General features: G+C 35.5%; 1 protein-coding gene and 1 long non-coding RNA gene across 3 annotated transcripts; one reads left to right on the top strand and one right to left on the bottom strand.

Annotated features, from left to right (window-relative positions):
• The first annotated feature begins 11,968 nt into the window (after nt 1-11,968).
• LOC145034338 (DEAD-box ATP-dependent RNA helicase 8-like) lies at nt 11,969-15,990 on the top strand. Of its 2 annotated transcripts, XR_013678033.1 has the most exons (11): nt 11,969-12,443; nt 12,905-12,965; nt 13,128-13,362; nt 13,443-13,681; nt 13,801-14,052; nt 14,352-14,532; nt 14,649-14,737; nt 14,892-14,965; nt 15,069-15,195; nt 15,280-15,380; nt 15,764-15,990. XR_013678033.1 is itself a non-coding variant. In XM_078982725.1 (10 exons), exons 1-9 carry the CDS (start codon nt 12,112-12,114, stop codon nt 15,145-15,147), a joined length of 1,542 nt encoding a protein of 513 aa, XP_078838851.1. In that variant the 5' UTR covers nt 11,969-12,111; the 3' UTR covers nt 15,148-15,195; nt 15,280-15,671. The 2 variants fall into 2 exon arrangements, 1 of the variants encoding a protein (XP_078838851.1); XM_078982725.1 differs by lacking the exon at nt 15,764-15,990 and having other exon boundaries at nt 15,280-15,671.
• Nucleotides 15,991-19,142: 3,152 nt separating this feature from the next.
• Nucleotides 19,143-23,682, bottom strand: LOC145033386 (uncharacterized). Its single transcript, XR_013677516.1, has 3 exons — nt 23,567-23,682; nt 19,496-19,702; nt 19,143-19,398 (listed from the first exon to the last, which is right to left on the bottom strand). It is a non-coding gene; the product is annotated as an uncharacterized LOC145033386 (long non-coding RNA).
• Between the last annotated feature and the right edge of the window lie 546 nt (nt 23,683-24,228).

The following is a 24,228-nucleotide window of genomic DNA, read 5'->3' as shown; positions in this document are numbered from 1 at the left end:
GAGAGTGTAATAAGTGGTAAAAAGTTCTTTATTTATTAGGGAAGGTTCCCACAATAATAAGTTAAGTTTAAATGTTTGGATAAATTTATTATAAATCAATTTATTGTGTTAGAAATAAGCTAAATAAACTAATTCTAATAAGCATCTCCTCCTTAGTTATTTTCATCACAAATAAACTAATAAGCAATAAGTTAATAAGTTAATCCAAATACCCCCGTACTGGATGTCATTTATTTTAAAAGGCCACTCAAGTTTTTTAATTTTATTTTAAGTAATAAAGTTTTTTTTAAAGGAACTTTCCTAATAACGAGCTCACTTTCGCGTATGGACTAATTACTAATCATTCATTGCAAATAGGAGACTATGTTTCATGTCCTAAAGTCACTGCATGCAAACTTCTATGGTCACAATGGCTAAATAGTATCAAGATTTGAACATTGATCAATAGTTTATCCAACATATCTTCCACATGTTTTACCAAGTCACCACAACCTCAATTTTAAAGGTTTAAAATATCCTTATTTAACAATGTATCAGGTAAGTTGGTAATTTATGTGTCATGTAATCGATGATGGTGCAATGTCACCAAATGAGATGGACATTTATACTCCATTGTGTAACGCTCATAAATTAGAGTTAGTCAATTTAGAGACAATAAGTATCAAAAATGACTTTTTGATGGAAGATTATTTAGAAGAATTAATCTTAACCAAGTTGTAGTATATGTCACAAGGTTTCTGTGCATATAAAGAACGCCAAAATCCGAGTTATAACGAAGAAGTTATGACCTGCCGAAGTTTCGCGACAGAACCGGTACGACACAGCGCTACGTAAATAGTGAATTTACGTTAGAGAGATATTTATCCAAAACAATCTAAATGAGAATTGAAGATCTCATTGATAGTAGTGCAACGACGGAAAGACGGACGAAAACGGAGTTCAGATGAAGGAGTTATGAATTTCGAACAGAGTTTTCCTGTCCCGGCCTACTAAAGATAATATATAAGTAATATATTTATAATATATTAAAAATAAAATCAAAATTAGCCAATGGAGTCTAAACCAGAGTTGTAGAGCATAATCTCACCTTCACGTCGATATAAAGAACGTTGAAAACGGAGTTCGTATGCGAAAATTATGAATTTCTGAAGTTCGGGGCACGAAACCCCAAAACTGTCAGCGACCACGACGTGGCAAGCCTTCTGACACTTCCGGGAGTCCCCCAGATTCAACTTGAGAGGACGCATGCAGTGACAACGACGTGGCAAAAGGTTCCACGACGTGGAAAGGGCCGGTTTTGCCCTAGTTTGAAGGGCCAGCCGAGTTTGGTTGCTCATTCTCTCATCTCTCTCCCATATTACATCGTTTTACGTGCAATTTTAACCCCCCCGAAGCCCCGGTATCACCCCGAGACCCGGAGCGAGTCCCGAAGCCCGAAGATCCCGAGAAGAAAATAGTTTCCGAGCCGAAGCTCTGTCCGCGAGAAACCCGGTGTGTGAAGTGATCCCGGTTTCACCGAAGAATATCTACTCTTAGAGCCGTAGTGTTGTCCGATCATCTTCTGATCAAGTGAGTGTATAGTCACTTTAATCTTACACATAGATATGAAGTATTTTATAAAATACGTGCTATGTGTATATATATTGTTTTTTATACGTGTGAGTGTATAGCTACTTTCTTCTAACACATAAATATAAAGTATTAGCTATGAAATACGTGCTATGTGCTATATATTATTTGTTTATTTGAAATGGGCATGGAATTGATGTTTTATACAATTGTTAAATGATTTAAACTGTGTAAGTATTTATATCTACAAAAATGTTGGGTAGAACAAGTGTAGATGGGATAGTTGGCGACTATGCGACTTAGTGCCTATCGAGTAAACCTTGGTGACGATGTGACTTCGTGTCTATTAAGTAAACCCTGGCGACTATGAGACTTAGTGCCTATCGAGTAAACATTGGTGACGATGTGACTTCGTGCCTATTAAGTAAACCCTGGCGACTATGCGACTTAGTGCCTATCGAGTAAACCTTGGTGACGATGTGACTTCGTTCCTATTAAGTAGACCCTGGCGACTATGTGACTTAGTGCCTATCGAGTAAACCTTGGTGACGATGTGACTTCGTGCCTATTAAGTAAACCTTGGTGACTATGGAGTTAGCGCCTACTATTAAGTAAACCTTGGTGACTATGGAGTTAGCGCCTACTGTTAAGTGAACATTGGTGACTATGGAGTTAGCGTCTGATAACTATGGACTTAGTACATGATAGATAAACTTTGGCAGCAATGGACTTCGTGTCGATTCCTTAGGTAAATCCTTAGGAACGAATGAATAAAGGATAGTTGATTCTTAGGGTAAAACCTTAAGAAATAAAGAAGATAATGGGGATGGGTAATTGGGTTGATTGTTTGATAATTGAATATAATAAATGTATTATTGTGGGTTGAAAACCCTATATGCTCACCAGGCTCCCAAGCCTGACCCACTCAGTTTTATTTGCATTACAGGTAATGGCACAAGAGTATAAGTTGGTGGACTTGACGAGAGATTTTGGATTATAGATCAGTAGTTATAAATAACTGTTGTAAGGTCTATTTTATATTGTTTATGCTTATGGTCTGTATCGGAACATGACATCCCGAAGTTTTATTATTTAATGAAAATACATTCTCTTTGAGAAACATTTTGATAAATTTTATCATATTTTGTTTTGGGAACAAATTCCGCAACCGTTTTCTTTAAACGATCACTCTGATTTATAAAACAAAGCATAAACAAATCGGTTTTTTCTGGCCGTGAAATTGGGGATGTCACACACTGTATTCGAAAGGTTTTAAATTAAACATTGTATCCCCGTTCTTGTTTCTTTTCTCTAGTCATGAATTGAAAAAAAAATCTCACAAAGTAATCCTCTCGATGGCAACATTCGTCAAGATCAAAGTTCATTTCTAAAGTATGTTCATTAACAAACCTTTTTGTTATTTTGATGGTATACAACATGTATGAGAATATTGATTTTGTTGGTATGTCTCAGAAAGAATTTGTTGCTTTTCTCATGGACGATGCTTTATTATGGTCAGGAGGGTTTGTGGCCCCACTCTCTAATTTTCATACATATTATATTTCCAACCCCCCACCCCCTCCCAACAAAAAAAAAGTGCAAGCTCCTTCCCTGACTTTTCTTGAACAATTCATACAAGAGAAATGCGAGAAGCTACAACGTCCCAAAACTTATAAAATCTTTTTTTAATTAAAATAAGTTAACCAATTAAAACCCTTTAATTAAAATCATTAAGTAACGTTTATTTGTTTGAAAATCATAAGATTAACATGGTTGAATTGCAAAACAGCAGAAACCAATGTCTTCAATGCGATTGTATAGTCCTCCCGAGCTCTTTTCTCGAACAACTTGCAAAACATTTAATTTACAAATGTAAACATAAAACTTAGTGAGTCCCCCAGTATATTGTATATTACAACATATATGCAATGCATACAAACAAGGTTCTCAGCTCTAACGTTAATCTGCTAACTCTCTTTCCAATATGCATACAACACACACATATTAATCATGTGTATCGTCCACTGGTACTTTTGCTACCACAAAACTTGTCAGGGCTACATCTTGGTCTTTCATATAGGTCAATGCCCATGTCAATGTCCATACTGATTCAGTGCTAATAACGGCTACTGCTTCATGAATACATAGTCATATGTAGTCGGGAGTCAGATAGCGGTCGAATAGATGGCCATACCCGAGAGTAATAAATCAAACAAGACCATGAAATAAGTATTACACTAAGAGTTCTCAGGCTATCTAACTTAAACTATATACAACTCCTAGGGTATCCACTCCACGACCAACCAATACTATCATATATGATCCAACTACGATCTTTCATACAGGTGTTATGATCCAACCATAATCTTTCATACATGTGATTAGATCCATCCACAGTCTTTCATATAGGTATTGTGATCCAACCACAATCTTTCATACATGTGTTGTGATCCAACCATAGTCTTTCATACAAAAGTCACAAATATTGTCTAGCATACCATGACACCAAGTGTCCTATATTGCACATACATAACAAGGAGTTATCATAGTCAACTAGCATTCATGTACTCTAGAAGCACCATTGTCCTATCATACAAAGGATATATAATGTCACACGTGGCAATGTGAGAAGACTCACTTGAACTGTAGAACCAGAGAAACATTGTTACACTCTCAACTCTTGTATTGATCCAACCTGCAAAACGACTATCACCAGATAAAGGGTAAACCTCACCCTACAACCCAAAACCTTCAGGTTTAACCGAAAGTCAAACTTGTCAAACGTCAATGGTCAATGGACAACAAAATATAATTATCAACAAGTCAACAGTCACCACGCGATGGCAAGTCCAGACAAAACAGACACGATGTAGTGCATAACCACGTCGTGGTGTTCTACTCCCTGCGACGTGGTTAACGTTCCCAACAACTTCTTCCATTAAGCGATTAACCCTTAACGAACATAACTTAAAAGCTCGGATCTAAAGCTTCCAAAGGACTTAATGGATAAAGTTCATGACTTTATCCATTACACCACCAGGCCAAGGCTAAAACTCAAACCCTGATTCTCAAATGTACTCAAAATGACCAGCAAGGCAAGCATGGATTGGAAGGGGTTCAAGGACCCAACCTTCTATCATGATAATGGTCTAGAACTGGAGCCTAGCCAACAATATCCGCTATAGTTCTCTAAACTCCAATCAATATGAGACCAAGAGACCATCAATAACCAACAAAACTTAGATACATGCATGGAATTCAATAAGCAAGGATATTTGATACTTACGAAGGTCCAAACCTGAATAGAAGGTTGCACATTCTATTAATTTAACATGCTTGCACCACAATACTTGATCATTTCTATTATGTGATTATGTGTATGATATGTGGTAGTTTGGGGAGACTCACTAAGATTCGTGCTTACAATTAATCCCCCCCCCCCTTTTGGGTTTAAACCCAGACCAACCGACGATCTTAATCAATCATGGCCCCGTTGGCCCCCAACCAGTCAATCCTAGCAATCACCTTCAATCCTCACAACGGTATGGGACCAAATCAACGCGAAACTTTCGCCATGCACATTCAGGACACAGTCCTGATATACCCTCTCAACACTCACCGTGCGATCATCTGCAATCTCCACCTCGAGCGGAGTATCCAAAGTCCTCGGCGTGTCCCATAATTTCTTGCTAAGCGCAAGAGACATGAAAGATCGGGTAGCACCCGAATCAAACAAAACATGTGTCGACATACCATTGACTAAAAAGGTCCCTAAACAACATAATACATACATATATATATATATATATATATATATACATATATATATATATATATATATATATATATATATATATATATATATATATATAAGCACTTCAAATAATAAATATAAAGCTGAGAAGAATGCATACATACTAGCCACAACGTCTGGTGCTGCCTGAGCCTCCAAGGTAGTCAACTGAAATGTGCGGCTCTTCACCGCTGGAGCTTCCGCGCGCCTTGATAGGGCGGCCATCAGTAATCCTCATAGTGGCGGGCGCTGGCACCGCCATGGCTCCTCCCCCTCAACCTAGGACAATCGGCCCACTTGTGGTCGGTCTGGTTGTGATGAAAACATATTAAGCCCTTCTTGGGGTAGTCCCTACTCACGTGGCCCGACTGACCACAAGTATAACACACTGTGCCCTGACCCCTACATGCTCCTTTATGCGACCTCCCACACTTGGCACACCGGCCCCGACACTGCTGGCCCTTACCCGAAGAATCAGAGGTCTTAGGCTTCTTAGCCTGAGCCCCTGCTATCTATACCTGCTCGGTCTTCCGCTTCGTGCAGGACTCCAACTCCGTCTCCCTCTCACGAGCCTTCGCCACAATCATATTCAGGGTTTTGCACCCCATAAAGATCACAAACTCCCGAATATCATCCCTCAGCATGGAATGATATCGGGTCCGCCTCATCTCCTCATCAGTAGCGTACTGTGGAATCAGCAAAGTTGGCTCCTGAAACTTGGGGGTGATCTCCGCCACGGTCTCGGTGGTCTGATGCAACCCATGAAACTCTCGCACCAATCGTTGTACCTCAACGGGTAGTGCAAACTCCATATCAAATCGTCGAACAAACTCGACCCATGACATCTCGACCACTCCGGCTGGACCCTCCTGCCTAGTAAACTCGCCTCACCAATCTTGGGCCCTATCCCTCATCATACAAGAAGCAAACCCAACCTTTACCGCATCCGGGCAGGAACTCGTGCGCTGGGCATTCTCGATATCTGTTATCCAGTGTCGATTGACTATAGGGTCCCTGGCCCCGAAAAACTCTGGCACCCCGCACGCCTTGAACTCTCAGAACGAGGGAGTTCGTGCCCTGACTTGACCCGCAACAATCTCAACCCTGAATGATCCGAGTCTCTACTCCATGAGATCCATAATACCCTCCTTGACCATCCCAAAGATAACCGGGGTCGCGTCAAGGATGCCCCTGGTAACCTCGGCCGCAATGAGCTCGCGTAACCTCTCATCAATGACATTGGTAGTGTCTATTGATCCCGCCCGGATCCAGATCCCGATCTTGATCCCTCAGCTCCAAATTGTGTTACCACCATGTTGAACAGAAATATAATAAATTGCAATGATCAGGATTACTATATAAGGGATCTTCCCACACCGATCCTCCTTGAAGTCATCAGATCCAACATTGGTTCGAGTATATGTCTTGTACTTCCAGTAGTACGGGCCCAATACTATCTTCCACACCTACCTGTACCTTTCCCCACTGCTCTACCTGATAACTCAAAATTTTCCCTCAACCAAACCATACTCCACAACTACCCCGCATACTAATCTTAGGTTGTCCTAAGATTTGCCCTATTCATATCAATTAGACCAATCATAACATGTTGCCTTAATGCATGCAAATTGTACACATAAAAGAATCAAAAAGACTTTCGAATAAAAGACTCTACCCTAAGACCCCAACCATACAAAGAACAGGAAGTAAGGCCAAATCAATCATTATGAGGCTATAAGCTCCTAAATGTATACAATTTTAAAAGCATACACATAACAAGTTTCCACATAATCAATTAGGACCGAACATCAATATAACATGGATAACACATAAGGAAACTACTTACTTAGCTCGGCTGATCACCCGCGTTGCACTCTCATCTTTTCATTTTTAGAAAGAAAAGTTTTGTATTACTTTTGAAAACAATTTTACCATTTCCTTAGTTTGAGTCCTGGCACACTCAAGAGTGTGCCCTAATCCCTCAAACCAAGGCTCTAATACCAACTTGTAACGACCCAATTTTTACAAAGAAAATTTTCATTTTTCAATAATCAAACCATTTAAATAAACCATAAATTACCAAAAACATATGTTTTCAAATTCACATTCATTACAACATTATCTTCTTTTAAAAACAGCAGAGTGTCCCAAAACACACTAGTAAATGAGGGATAGAGTGCACGCTGCGCCATCACGCCTTGCCCTTGCCCCTGGGCTCAGATGTATCTGAAACAAATCCACAAACAGTAAGCTTAAAAGCTTAGTGAGTTCCCCATTTCACCCACAAACAAACACGTATAACATAACATACTAGTTAAACAGCTATCCAAAACACATAAACCATGCATGCCAATCACATAAGGAAGCTCTGGAAACCCTCCAGGGTCTTACTCTGGGTGCCATGGGAACCCCCACATGGTCTTAGCCCAATGCCTCGGGAACCCCCTGAGGTATTTGACATAAAATGCCAATGAAACCCTCCAAGGTCTTACACCTAAGTGCCTCAGGAACCCTCCGAGGTCTGACATAGAAACACAATCACATAACATATCAAATCATAGGATGTCTAAGACATGTATCATAATCACATAATGAGTCGGCCTTGGTGCCTTAGACCCATTGGTATGGTGAGGAGACTCACCTCAGTCTACTGAATACAAACACTCCCCTCCTAACAGTTCGCAATCTCCCAAGCTGAATAATAATAGTAATATAATCAATGTTAGGACTTTAAATAAACCAAGGGAAACCCAACCTCCAAACCCCTCCCCAAGGCCCAAAATCCCTTTCCTTGCTAGTGGGCCACAAAGATCAAGTTCAGTATCCTTAATGGGCCTCTTTGGCCCAATAAGGCCCAACTATTGCATCCATGACCCATACAGATGAAAAAGCCCATAACCCACATAATACAACCAAGCCCTATAACTAAATGAGACTCACTGTCTCAAAGGCCCAAAACAGATTAAGGCCAAACTGTGCTGCGTACGCTCGGCGTACCATCCTGGCACGCACAACGTACTGAGGGTTTGGGGACTACGCGTTGCGTACAACGGGCTACGCTCAGCATATGACCAGATTAAGCACTTCCTCCATTAAGTGCTTAATGCTCGATTCCTTCACGTCCAAAAGTCAGATCTAGGCTTGTTAAAACGTCCTAAGGTATAAAGTTGCCAACTTTATGCCCTTGCATGCCTCATAAACTTCCAACACTTCCATTAAGGCCTTTCCAAGGTCTTTAGCCCTTGCATGAGACTAATACATCCACCAAGACTCCATTTTTATGCTTCTAAATGACCAAGGGACCTCAGATCTATCATTCTCATCTCATGTAGTTGCTTAACTCGCCAAAAGAGGTCCAAAATCAACCAAAGGGACAAAAATAGAAAACCCTAGCCAGATCTAAGGATTTAGATGGAAAGGTGCAAGCTTTTTACCTCCAGAAGCCTTGTAAGATGACCACAATGCAGATTCTTGAGGCACCAACCATCCCAAGCTTGCCTAGCAACTCTCCTTCTTAAGAGGTCTCCAAAACGGCCACCAAAACCTTCTTTTTAAGCTCAAACTCTCACTCCCACACTAACTCAGTTAGAAGTAGACGAAATGGGGCTAGAGAGGCTGATAGGGTTTAGTCCAAGAGGTTAAAAGGTGTTTAAATAGGGGCCAAGTCTGGATTTAGGGTTTTGGCCTTCAATTACGTACGTCCGGCGTCCCCTTACGTACGCCCCGCGTACACAATATGTCCCCGCGATCACTTTATGCAGAGTATGCTAAGCGTACCCATAAGTACGCCCGACATACTCCAGGGGAACATGTCTGCCAAATTTGAAAATCATCGAGGGTTTCAAGTCATACCTGTTTTAGGGCATTACATAGTTGAGTCACTTCCTATAGTCAACGGGTTCACTCAAAATCAGAGAATGTTGGGGAACCACAACTCGACTCACCGAGTCGCATGAACAACTCGTCGAGTCCCCCATATGACAAATCCATACAGTTGACTCAAATAAATTCCAACGCTTCCAACTCATAGATCTGGACTCCTTAGGCTAACATTACACATAAAGTTGCTAACTTTACGTGTATGCATGGTGTTATGGAGCTAAAAGACCAATGTCAAGTAAAAATGGAGGTATACATCATGGAATAGGGCCATGGCTGAATAAAGGTGGCAACTTTGAGCTTATAGAGCTCAAGAGTGCCCAGATCTGGAGTCCTTACATCACTAAGAGTTCAAATCTCGGAAATGACCTTGGAAATGGTCCAAAAGTGACAACATGCAAGCCTAAAAGAAGATCAAACTGAAAAGAAGACAAGGTATAAGCTTTATACATTCAAAAGGTTTGAAATGCAACACAAGTTCCGAATCTACAACCTCTTTTTTGATTAGGGTTTCGAGAGTAAGGTGTGAAGGTGATGGAGGCTAAGGTGGAGGCCATATATGAAGATTAGGGTTTCCTCCTAGCGGCCCTACTCGTTGAGTCTAGGCTCTCGCTTGTCGAGTAGTTCACTTAAACCCTGCGTCCAAACTGACATCTACTCGACGAGTTAGGGCTACCAATAGCTCTTACAAAATGAATACTTTAAATGAATTAAATGTGTACTAGGAATGGGACGTTACAATATTAGGCCACTAGTTTAATTAATGCAAGGCTTGTAATATTTCATTATGCTTATATTTCTATATTTACGATGACATCCCAATGTTTTAACATATAAATAAAATACATTTCTTCATAAATTCTTTGATAATATATTTATCATATTTTTGGGAACAAATTCTGCAATATTATTCTTCAAAAACGATACTAGGGTTTTTAAATAAGCATAAACAAATCGGTATTTTCTAGCCATGAAATTGAGGATGTGACAACAACAGAGTTCGTGATATGCATTCGGGAACACCACTTGAATGACCATTTCTATTGATTTGGCTCTATTTGATATGATAGCCAAATATGGCATGTACCCAATACATTTTTTTAGGTCTTGATAAAAACCAAATCCACGACTCTCCACTTTCAGTTTTCCCAACACCAAATGCAACATGGAGGATTTGGTTATCGTCATCCATGCCTACTGATAGGAACATGTTGCCCAAGTATTTTTCCTTTAAGGTGCATGTCATCAATGATAATAATAGGACGTAAACATATTTGTAACGCTCGAACCTAAAACTTAATTAATATTCTAATTGAAGTGAACACATATGTTTCCCCCGCAACATATTACGGGTACTATAAACTAGTATGCTCTTCAAGAAGTAACCCATTACCTTTTTTGTTGGCTTGTCGGCGAGGGGATGTAGTTGTGTGTTTGAGCAAGCGTGTTTCTCCGATAGTTTAACCACTTGAAATGTATGAGTAGTATTATGTTTTGTTGCCCTAATCCGCCAATCACAATTATCCATATAGCAAACAACTTCAAACTTGTGTTTTGTAGACTTTTTCACTTTATATTGGAAACCTTCACTAACATTTCTCATTCATAATTTAAGCTTATGTGCTTATTTGGTTTTGAAGAGTTGGTATAACTTCAGAGAAGAATTATAGTTGTGCGTTGTATCCCCTTTACAATTTTGTTGAGCTAATTCGGGCAGTGGTAAAAGGTTCATGATCATCCCCATCAAATTCAGTGTAATTCTAAAAATGTTCAACCGACTCTCCATGTGGAATTATATTACCATCATCAACCAACATCATTAGTTTTGCCTCATCATTCGCAGATTTATTAACATCAACAATAAGGTCAACATGAACAACAACCTTACCTTTAAACACATAACCGCCCCCATGTATAAGGTCATTGTAAGAAGGACATGATTGGTTGTCATAAGTAATAAATTACAAATTTGATTACTTTTAGCATCGAAATAACCATTTCCAGAACGATTTTATCGGGAAACCGATTAATATCACTTTTTATAACATTATTAACAACAAACAATTGTATTGTGTTGTGAGGTATAGTATATTTTATCCAGGACATTGAAAAGATATACAAATTTGATTAGTGTGTAACATGGACTTGGAAACAACCAACATAACTAACCCAATGAAGTTGATATCATTATTTATATCTACACCAAAGCATATGTAATCCGGAGCAAGATAATACATACATCCATCGATACGTTGCCATTATCCTCCATTAGAAACTAGAACTCAAAAAAACATGTATACGTACTTATTCCGAAACATTTATGAAAAATATCAAACACACAAATATATTAAACACACAAATATATTGCATATTTGGAAGAAAAAACACACAAAAAAACCTAATTCTAACTCTCGGGAACACCACTTCGGAATGTACGGGCGTTCCAGACTTTAATCCGAAATACAAATTTTCAGTCCGCAAGGTACGAAGCATCGGATTCCGGACATCATCCTCACTGACCGCACCCACTCCGGAACAAGATCATAAATAATCCGAAATATCGTATTTCTGATCACACCTCCGAAACAAAACTCCGTACTCTGCAACATGGTATTCCGGATCATACCGTCATTTTTCTAAAAAAAAAGAATTGTTGTTTATTTTTATTGAAATGGTTGTTTATAGGTTTTAGATTAATTAATTTCCCTTAATTTGGCTACTAACAAAAAACGCTGTCACGTTTATGTTGAGCGAACAAATCCATATGATCTGAAAACCTAAAGTGATCGTATATTGGGCAAAGGTTCGTCTTCTTACAACGGTCAAAATCACTCTACTAAAGAAACCAACTTCGTGACTGTCATCTTCCAATGGATAATAGCAGTAGCAACAATCGCCGATATCCTCCCGGTATTGGCAACGGTCGTGGAAGTGGCGGAGTGTACGACGGTGGTGGCGGTGGCAGTTACCATCCAAACCCTAATTACTACCATCAACCTCGAAACCCTACTCATCAAAATCAATTTCAGCAGCAGCGGCAGCAACCACAGTACACGCAGAGGCAGCAGACCGGACAACAAAACAACACGCAGCAACAGTGGCTAAGACGGAACCCTAACGCTAATGCTCCTGATTCTTCGGCTGCTAATGTTAATAACGAAGTTGAAAAATCCGTATATTCAGATGTCAGTGTTGATTCAAGGTAAATTCTGTATTCTAATTCATGATTTTGGTTTCTTGAATTTTCAATTGCTTTATTTTTTGTTCTAATGACGTCACATTACTAGCTTAGTGTAAGGGTTTCGTATCTGTTATTCATAAATGGTTTTCGAGTTCTGGAGACGATTAATGCAACCTTTCTTAATGTCGTCATACATGTAGTAATTTTGGGATCATATCGAGGATCATTTACCTTTTGATATGAAAATCAAATTTCGAGTTTGAAGCCATATGCCCCTTACTGTAACGCCTATTGACCAGGCATTTTATAACTCAATCAGATAACGAATTCATATAATGTCGGCGTGTAAAAGAGAATATAAACGCATTTATGTATGTACGTACTCTTTGAGTGATCAATTGCACATGCCTATTTTCTTTGAGACCATGTAGTCCTGAAATCAGAGAATGATGAACTTATGTTTGTGCATTTTGCTGGTTTAGCTCTCAAGAATGGAAGGCACAATTGAACATACCTGCAGCAGATACCCGTTACAGGACTGAGGTACATATGGTGTAACACAATTTATTTATTTATTTTTCTGTGATGCATTTGCATACCTCATATATACCTTGTATTGTCTCATTTTCTTATAAGAATTGTTTATGCAGTAACAACTGGTAGAGAGTTCACTAGCCTAATTCCTGTATGCCAAATATATTACAGGATGTTACTGCTACAAAAGGCAATGAATTTGAGGACTATTTTCTGAAAAGGGAGCTACTTATGGGAATTTATGAAAAGGGTTTTGAAAGGCCATCTCCTATACAGGAAGAAAGCATCCCTATTGCATTGACTGGAAGTGATATTCTTGCAAGAGCAAAAAATGGAACTGGAAAGACAGCAGCCTTCTGCATCCCAGCTCTTGAAAAGATCGATACGGATAAGAATAATATTCAAGGTTACATTTATTTCTACAACCTTGTTCTGCTATACAGTTTAGTAATATGATATTAACAGTTGTTTTAAAAAAAATTACAGTTGTCATATTAGTTCCAACAAGAGAGTTGGCTCTTCAAACATCCCAAGTTTGCAAGGAACTTGGAAAACATTTACAAATTCAAGTAATGGTGACTACTGGAGGAACAAGTTTGAAAGATGATATTATGCGATTATATCAACCTGTCCATTTGCTGGTTGGCACTCCTGGAAGAATTCTTGATCTTACCAAGAAGGGAATATGCAATTTGACTGAATGTGCAATGCTAGTCATGGATGAGGTATTTAAATTTTAAACTAAAGTGTCATTACTTTGAATCTTTCTAAATATGTCTGATATGTGGTCTTATATACATGATATTGTGAGAGTTTTAAGATTTGAGTTATGATATGGATGCAGGCTGATAAACTGTTGTCCCCAGAGTTTCAACCTTCAGTGGAACAGCTGATTCGATTCCTTCCTGAACCCCGACAAATTTTGATGTTTTCAGCAACATTTCCAGTTACAGTGAAAGATTTCAGAGATAGATACTTGAAAAACCCTTATGTGGTTAATTTAATGGATGAGCTTACTCTTAAAGGTATCACACAGTTTTATGCTTTTGTAGAAGAAAGACAGAAGGTCCACTGCCTCAATACACTTTTTTCCAAGGTTAGGTCTGTCTTTGCTAGATATTTATTTTCAAGGAATAATAAATGCAAGAAACAGCAACATACTTGTACTGATTAGTTTATTATAGCATCATACTTCCATTTCTTCCAGTTAGAATATTATATTTTAAAAAATCTATGCAATTATTTATAGGAATGTCAGTGTATAAGAAAAAAAGTGGAAGTATAATGGTATAATTGGATAGGTTTTTGAAAGTAGAATAGGTTGACCTTGATAAGAAAATGTTATTGTTGTTGATTGATGTTGTTTTTATTTGGTTGGGTGATTAACAAAAACAGCTGCAAATCAACCAATCTATCATCTTCTGCAACTCTGTGAATCGGGTTGAGCTCTTAGCTAAGAAAATTACAGAGCTGGGTTACTCCTGCTTCTATATTCATGCTAAAATGTTGCAAGATCACAGGAATCGGGTGTTCCATGACTTCCGCAATGGTGCATGCAGGAACCTTGTTTGTACTGGTATGCTTATCATGATTTACTTACTAATTGGATTTTTGTATGTATAATGAGTTTTTTTAAAGAAAAAAAAAATACTAATAATAAATGAATGCGTTGTGATATGGCTTTCTTTACAGATTTATTTACAAGGGGGATAGACATTCAGGCAGTTAATGTTGTTATTAACTTTGATTTTCCCAGGAATGCTGAAACGTATCTACACAGGGTGGGTGATAAGTGATTTAACCTGTAACCTTCTGTATTATAATTACTTACAAGAATACTCATCTATGTATCTGCTTTTGAATGTTGATGAAGTGAAGTATCAAGTATGTTGCCCTTTGACTGTGATTGATTATAATTTTCTAATAAATTTATAGGTGGGTCGTTCGGGAAGGTTTGGGCATCTTGGGTTGGCTGTGAATTTGATAACCTTTGAAGACAGATTCAACTTGTAAGTGTTATTTTAATGTAACATGAATGCATTACCAGAATTACCCCTATTTTCTAATTCTGTGGTATAACTATAACTATATTCATGGGTATTAATGGTACAGGTATCGGATTGAGCAGGAGCTTGGAACTGAAATTAAACAAATTCCTCCACTAATTGATCAAGCCATTTATTGCCGTTGACTCATCATTATCAAACCTACTTCATCATATACTATCATGTTCATGTTGGTGAGTAACAGCTAACAACAACAGTTTTTTTCAGCATCACTTCCTACAAAAGGGTAAAATGGTCATTTTCTTTTTCATCCTCAGTGTGTTCATTCGGTCCAAAAATAGAAAGCAGCAAAGGATGATGGGTTGAAGATTATGAAGGATAAGATAATTCATCTTGGAGATGCGAGTCATTGACAAATGTTAGGTTTCTTTTCCATCACTTTTTTTTAGCATCTGTTATATTTATATTCTACTTCTGTATGTAGGAAAAATGGAAAATAGAAAAAAAAAAAAAAGTAAAAAAGGAAAAAAAGAAAAAAAAAATGTGGCTGAACTTGCTTTAGATTTGTTATCTTGGTTAATTAGTTTGAGTTGGATTGCTTTTATATTTGTATTACTATTAGGTCTGGATAGCCAAAGAAAAAGGCATTCTTGTATATGAGTTATGGAATCATCATATTTGAATCAAGAAAATTGATCATAAAAAAACAGATACATATGTGTACAGATGTATGCATGTTATGCATATACGATATATATGCATAGATGTTGATGAATCTGTGTCTATGCCATATGTGTACAGATGTGGACAAACACATAGCTTTCTAGCGTGTACAGATGTGGATACATACATCCGTATATGCACACTCAATGTGTAATACATGTATACATACCAATGTGTATAGGTTCGTACATGTATGCAAAATGTGTTTATGTTAAGATTTTTGTATCACGTTTGTAAAAAATCTCGAAATCTCAATTTCCAAATTGATGTGATTATCAGGTTTTTATTTATTTATTTATTTTTAAGGTGAGCTTTTAAATTTAAAAGATAAAAGAATGCATCCTCATCTATAAAAATTTGGGGGTGAAACCCAAAAATCGAATATGAAAACTGTGAGCAGATATGAGTGTGTGTGTTCACGATCTTCATGGATCCAGAAACAAGAAACCCAGAAATCCGTTTTGAACAAGATCTTCATACCACCATTAACTTTGATTTTTTTTGGGTTCATCCCTAGAAACCCAAAATTCAATTCCAGTAATCAAGATTCTGTTGGGACTTTTTGTTCTCGTGTGTTTGTTCAAGAAATCATGCCTCTATAAGTTAAGAAATTGTGTATGTGTGTATTTGTGTTCCAGAAATCATGTGTTTGTAATCGTGCGTTCCACAAGCACAGATCTTTGTCATGTTCATCAGAAGAGTGGAGTGAGTTTTTCTTTAAGTCACAGATAAGTCAAATAAATGAGAGAGGACAGAAAGAAGAGCGGAGAAAAACTTATGTTGCGTTTAGTTATAAGGTAAAACACATTTTCTTTTCCGTTTTCATTGGAAAATTTTGAAAACGTATTTAGTTAAAACTTATTTATTTTATTTATTTTTTTCGGTTCTAGAAAACTACAAAACGTGTTTGATAGGGATCTTGAAGAGGAAGGAAAACAACAATAGAGTGAAAATAATTCCGAAGATAAGAATCTTACTTATTCATAAAAAAAATAGTCTGCCTTGTCCAACCAAAAAGCAAAACAATTAAAACTTCTTAAATCACTAAATAAGGAAAACAGTCCTTTCAAGATTGGTGATTATATCATTACTTAATTAAAGCAAAAGAAATATTCTCCTTGAAATAACCCGTGCATTTAAACATGGGTACAAGGGTGATGATAGGCAGCGGTGGTGGTGGTGCTGGCCGTGAGGCCATGATGGGGTAGTGACGGTGGTGATGGTAGGTCGGTGATTGCGGTAGTGGTAGTGGAGATGGTGGGTGGGTGTGTTTGTGGGGTGAAGCTTAGGCATAAGTGTGGTGGGTTGGGGGTAGGTAGAGGTGGGTGTGTTTATACTTTAGAAGTTTTTAGAATTAAAAAAATATGAAAAACAATAACAATTTTTTTTTTTTTTTTTCTAAGTTTTTTATAATTTTGGAAAAAGAAAATTTTCCATTTTCCGTAAAGAATTTTGAAAAATTGTTGAGTTAAACGTGTTTTTAAAATTCTCATTTTCTCTCGGAAAATTTTTAATGCACGCTTAAATCATCATCTTCATGACCATGGTTGTCAGAAACAAGCTAAACTTTTAATAGCCGATCAAAAATGATATTTTATTAACGAAAATAAGAGTTTAATGGTAAAAGTGTAAAACGAGTAAAAAAACTTGGGTGATCAAATTTTTCTGACTTCTTAAACTGTGAGATAAATTCTGATAACAAATTTAGAACATTAGATGTTAAAAATATCGGTGGTTTTTATTAGGTTAGACGGAGTGGTTCGGTACCGTTTTTCGACATGTTGATGTGGACCATGGCATGTCAAGGGAACACCGCTCCTTGACCATGGCATGACAAAAGCGTTCAACAACTCTTTGTAGATGAGACAGATCGTAAAAAAATAAGTATTTGTTTTTATTCTTTTACCAATAATTCAAATTTTTTTATGATAAGTCGATCATTTCTAAATGACAAATTGAATATGTAGTATGAGAAAGATGAGATGACATTTAAATTGGCAATGTAGAAATACAACATAAATGACACCACTTCTTCTCTTACACCATATTTTTAACATGGCTATATCATTCTTAAAAGGTGATTTCTTTTTTGAATTATAATTTTTTTTGGTTAATCGTATAATCTGAGAAGCTCAAGTCAATTCGTACTAATACCCACATTTTATGTCAATTATGGAATACTAGCAATATTTTAGTTGTGTTATTGTTTGGACACTAACCACTTGTATGAAATTACACACTTTAGTCACTAAGTTGAAGGGCAAAATGTGATCAATTATATAAATATCTTTTTTGATGGCCAATTTTTTTTGGATATGAGTTATAGTGAGATATTTATATTAAAACACGATATATATATATATATATATATATATATATATATATATATATATATATATATATATATATATATATATATATATATATATATATATATATATATATATATATATATATATATATATATATATATATATATATATATAGAACGGTTCATTTGAGATTAAAAAAAAATAGAGATTTTGAGATACAATTTCAACCACATATTTCTCATTTGCTATTCTAACGCTCCAATGTACCGTCATCAACAATGTATGCTTAATCATAAATGGTTATATGATAGAGATGTATAATCATATATGGTTATACATGTTTATACGTATATGTCTAATCACAAATGATTATACATATGTCTGTTCATAGATTAAGTAATCACATATGATTATTACAGTTTGTGGCAAAAGAGATGGTTATGGTAGAGGTGACTGTGATATAAGTGACGGAGTTGGAAGTGGTGGGGATGGTGGCGGAGGAGAAAGGAACGAACGGGGCAATATAATCATTTATGATTATAACAGACCTGTCGCGCTGGTACGCCAAGGGTTAGAGTAACAGATGTGAAATATGTAGTTGAGGTTGAATTTCAAGATCATTATTTTTTTTTAATCTTAACAGAACCTCTCTCTTTCTCTCTCTCTCTCTCTCTCTCTCTCTATATATATATATATATATATATATATATATATATATATATATATATATATATATATATATATATATATATATATATATATATATATATATATATATATATATATATATATATAATGATTGACAAACTTCTAGAACATGGCCGTCTTCTTAGATGATCTTTTTTAAAATGTATATCATAACTATCATTATTGTATAAAATGAATATCTTTCGCGGTATGGCACCGATAATATTAATATATGTCCTTATGTTTTTAAAACTCAACCGTTATACTGCAACTAACAAACTCTTTACATCAGAACAAGCTTATGACTATAATTATCTTAAATATTTTAAACTAATTTTTATAAAAAAAATATTTTAAAATGTAATTGATTATGAATGTTTTTGAAACATGATAAGTTATATCGTATAAATTTAATGCGTAAACAGCAACTTAAAAAGGTTTCTTAACCGATGATCGAAGACAATCTTATGATATTTGAATTTTTTGAAGGTGCAGTGTATGATATATTTACATATTATATTATAATAAGATTTGCAAATAGAAAAAAAGATTAAAAAAAAAGGATGATTTGGTAGACAGATCTTCTGCACGACGTATCGCATCGGGATTTGATGTTATCAACGTTTTGATTCTCTTCTGATTCCTCACTCATCTTCGCAACTGTTTAAATAACCATGGTCGCTTCTCCATTAACAGAAGCTCAAAGCAGGATCTCTGATAGCAGGAAGCGAAAACTCCAAGTTTATGAACGGAAAAACGAGAATTCGAGAAATACAGAAGAAGAGACTCGATATGAAGTTGGTGGGCTTACTTATTATCGTAACCGCGTCGCTTCTGGTTGTGCCGCCAATGCTTCCGCCATTGCCGCCACCACCGATGATGTTGATGTTCTTTCCGGTGGGGATTCTGGCGCTTCTTATGTTATTGGTGATCCCGCCGGTTGAATATGCGTCGGCTCATCCGCTGAATAAGCAGATTCGTTTCTAGTTGGTTCGATTTGGCAAATCACATTTGTTATCTACCATATATTGCGAGATATTAGAATGTTTTTTCTTTAGATATTGTTTTTTGTTACGCAGGATTAATACTTATAATATAAGATAGTATTTGATTTTATTATAAGTTTTATTTTTTGTCATCATTCTTGTAATGTATTAAATGTTGCATTCATTTTCAGATGGACTATAAAGTATAAAACCCAATTTGATAGATATACAATCTGGAAGATGTCGAAATCAATATCCAGTAACATATACGGAAAACTTCATCAAAACTATTATATTTTCTTCAGAAAAACAACTCATATTTCAAAATTTTCTCACTTTTATATCTAAAAAACCGTTCAAAAACATTCTTTGAAAAAATATATTTGTTATTTTTTAAATACAACTTAATTTCAAACCATAAAAACAATAATTATTAGGGGTGAGAATCTTATATAAAAAATTGAGTAATACGACCACATGTTAAATTAGAATACAGTTTGATAAAAGAAATTGAATAATTTTTAAAATTTTCATTTATAATTAAACTTAGATAAAATTTCAAGAATGGTACGCGTGATTTTCAAAAAAATAGCAACTTCATGACAATATTGCAAAACGCTTTATTATCGGTCATTATGATTTTCAAATCTTGCATCACTGATTTTTTTAATTAACACCATTAAATCAGGTATTAAATGAATGTAAAATGATTAATTTATCTTTCTTTTGTTTTTCCCCAGAATTTTGGAAAAAACACATGCATATTTATCAAAGGGTTCAATTTCATCCTTATTTACGGACTTGATCGTCCCTCTTAAAAACAAAGATTGAAGTCGTTTATAATTTATCAATTTACCGATGCTTGGTATATGACATGTATTTGTCTACAAACCAAAAACTTATTCAACAAATTATCAGGGATTTTATAATATATGCCTTAAGGGCACATATAAGAAGTATTAATTGATGATATATATTACCATAATTAATTATAAAATACATTAATTATAAGAAGTATTATCATAATTAAATGTGAAGTGCATTAATAATTTCCATAATAAATGTATTTTGAATTTAATTATGGTAATATTTTTCATAATTAATACTTTTTATATGTGCCCTTAAGGCACATATTAGAAAATCCCAATCGTAAAATTATAATGTCGGTATCTACGGAATGATACTACATATCATATATTATATTGCAAAAAATATTATTTAAAAAAAGTATATAGTACATTTTATATTCAAACAACCATTAACTTCATTTCGGTTCTTAGTTTCTCGAGTGTGTAGCAAACGAAAATGACTTTTGAATAATAATATTTGAATAATATAGTTTTTGAAAACTTATTATTCAAAATTTTGTGTTGACTTCATGAACCGTTATTAAAATTACTTGGTACGGATGCGTTATTATCTCTACTAAGTTGTAAATAAAAATAATTCAAACAAATAATAATACATTAGGACATCCTCAATCTAACACCAAATTTCATTTTAAAAACCATATTTGTCATTTGATGCAAAAGTGTTCCGGTCCAACACGATTACTACATAAAAAGCGGATATTAAATATCAAATATAATGTTATAGTGTTCATTAACACCAACATTATTGTTAAACTTTTATTTTTATATTTGGGTGTTTCAACTTTCAACTTCGAATTTGATGCATTTTCAATTTATTATTTGTGTAGCGCTATTGCATATGTCTTATTTGTTACATGTAATGCCACGGGTGGAGCTAAGATTTAAGTATAATGGAGCTTCCATCTATCGAAAGTTTTTAAAACAAGTTTGTAGAAAATTACACAATGACCATTTGGATCACTAAGAGTGGAGCAATACTTTGATTTTTGAAGTTGGTATGGTTCAAGTTTAATATATAATCTTCTAATATCATCATCACGTTGGTGGCTTGAGTATTTTAAAACTAAAAATCGTTCTCTGTTTGGGATCACGAACCAAAGAAGCTAATGCTACTTGTCTAAAATTTGTTACATCATTCTTTTTAGGTTTCATATTGATTAGCTCTTCGATATTATCATTCTTTTTGGCCCATGGGTGCATATTATGAGCACCATCATTACTTTTATCACCAACCGGGTGCATATTACGAATAATGTTATTTTGATTATAGTTGTCTAATAATACAGTTTATAACATTATTGTAATGAAAACGATAATAGCTATAAATGTTATTTTTGAAATTCTATATAAGTTGCACACAATGCAATATACCTAATTAGTTATTTTTGATGTTTAAGCTGTGTGATGGTTTAAAAATTGTCAAACAAAAAAAGAAATGTTGTAGTAATTTTCTAATAATAAAGTAAATGGTTTGACTTTGACTGGAGGATATTTTATTAATCGGGGTCGAGACTCGAGACTATAAACACATTGTGTGGACCGTTTGGCATCAACCAAGAGAAAGAAATGATGACTCAACTCTTGAAATGCTCATCATTATTGACTCAATGTTCTTGCTGGAGGGCTCCTATTGACTTCAAGTTTTTTGTAATCATCAAATAGATTTACCATTCGTAAATCGTAATTATTAAAATTACAGAAAAGTTGTTTGGTAATATTTTCCTTTACTTTGAACCGGTTCATAGAATACAACAGCTTATGATTTATGCTGTACAGTACAACATTCTAAACAACATGTACTTGGTTGAATCCACATCACAACAGAACAACAAACTGGAATTGGTCAAATTCTCGATTTTTTTGGGGACGATGAGATTAAATTTCTCACTAACAGAGATGATTGATTATGTCAATTGTGTTAACCTTTAGCTCCAATAGTTTTTCAGTTCCATTGTAGTAATCATAGATCTAGAGAAGGGTTTGAGGAGATGGCATTTTCTACAAGTTAAATTCCACTAAAAGGCCTAGTTACAAAAACTGCCTGTGAGTACTATGCATGTTCACTTGAGAAAAAAAAAATTAGAATTTTTGGTTCTTAAATGAAGAATTTTGTCCCAATTAAGTAGGCCAAAGATGCTTATTTTTATGCAAATATGGTGTGCTAACTATGATTGTAAAAGGTCTCTATCCTGCAACAAAAGCGTTACATGGACTAAATAGTGGAAGTGTGGTATATAGAAATACAAGGTGTAGTAAACTATTAATAGATCAGATATGTGCTCATCAACAACCAAAATATGATGGTATATGAATAAAACTTAAAACGGTCCTTCAAGAACAGGTTGCTAATCAAACAAATATACAAAAGTTTCAGGGGATAGTAGTTTTTTTCGTCGTGTTATCTTTTTTCTAACTCATTATACATGTACAGGTCATGTAGTGATCAAGCAATGTTTTTAAATCATGAAATCTTCCGTCTATACGATATACAGACACCCTATATATAGGCACCCACTGAGTTACTTTTGTGAAACATACATGTCTGTTTTCCAATATGGAGGGAGGGGTTTAGCATTATTACCATTTCATTTCTACCAAGTGTGTGTTCGTGTCCTATATGCAGCTTCATACAAATTTTGCATCCTCTATTGATAATATACAATACACCTTTTGGATTTCAATCAAAATGCAGATTCTTTTGGCTTCTTAACTAATAAAAATGTAGCATGATCAAATCTCGCGTGTTGAGCAGCTTCACTTTATCATCATCAAATTAATAATTTATCATATTTAAATTCCCCAAAAACCTAGCAAACACGGGACACTACGAACACAAATGACAAAACACACTTAAATCAAACCTTGTTTAAAATTCACAGCACCACAAAAAACAGCAAAACAGAGAGAAGAATAGTATAGACTAGAGGGTGGAACTGAGCTTTATGTGCATTATCGATCATTTGGGAGTATATGACTGCAAACCCTAAATTACGCATAAACTAGAGTAATAAGATGAAATGTTACCTGTCGATGAAGGAGAAAGACCAACAACAGATGTAGATCATAAATTCAACGGAGACGTCGGGAAGAGGATGTCGAGCATTGAGCAACATAGCAGACCGATTCTGTTATTATCAGACTATCGGAGTAGCGCTTCATTTCTCTGTTTTGGTGTAGTTATTCGTTTTCCACCCCGCCATTTTTCCCGCCTGCGATATTTGGTCTGGGCTATTTGGGCCGGCCCAAAATAATAACTTACTTGTTATAAAATAGAGGCGAACAAATCGGGAGATGCTACTATTTGTTATTATTATTATTATTATTTTTTTTGTAAAATAAACACATTAAAAAGTATTTAGGGTAAATAAATGCTACTACTTTTTATCTATAATGTTTTTAGGATTACGGGGATGACGATAGTACAATCGTTCCTAGACACGTATTTTATTTGGTTTAATTTCTTTAGTGTAATATTAATTAGCTTTTATGGAAAGCCGTTCTAATCACGATTCATCGTTAAACTTAAAAATTGAAAACAATCAAAACCTTATATTTACATGAATGATATATTTTGTTCCTGACTCTCGATGAGTAATTAGGAATAGTGTCTATCGGTCCTAGCCACCTACCATGTGGTCCACACCATGTGGTTCTAATGCACTAAAGTATGTATTATGGCCGCACCA

Source organism: Lactuca saligna, chromosome 3 (assembly GCF_052625555.1).
Source record: "Lactuca saligna cultivar CGN05327 chromosome 3, ASM5262555v1, whole genome shotgun sequence".
Lineage (NCBI taxonomy): Eukaryota > Viridiplantae > Streptophyta > Magnoliopsida > Asterales > Asteraceae > Lactuca > Lactuca saligna.
This window is presented reverse-complemented; position numbering and strand designations above follow the sequence as displayed.

Coding starts and splice junctions, on each gene's coding strand:
- LOC145034338 (XM_078982725.1), top strand. CDS start 12,112: ATGGATAATAGCAGTAGCAACAATCGCCGATATCCTCCCGGTATTGGC. Junction 12,966..13,127: donor ATACCCGTTACAGGACTGAG/GTACATATGGTG, acceptor AATATATTACAG/GATGTTACTGCTACAAAAGG. Junction 13,363..13,442: donor GGATAAGAATAATATTCAAG/GTTACATTTATT, acceptor AAAAAATTACAG/TTGTCATATTAGTTCCAACA.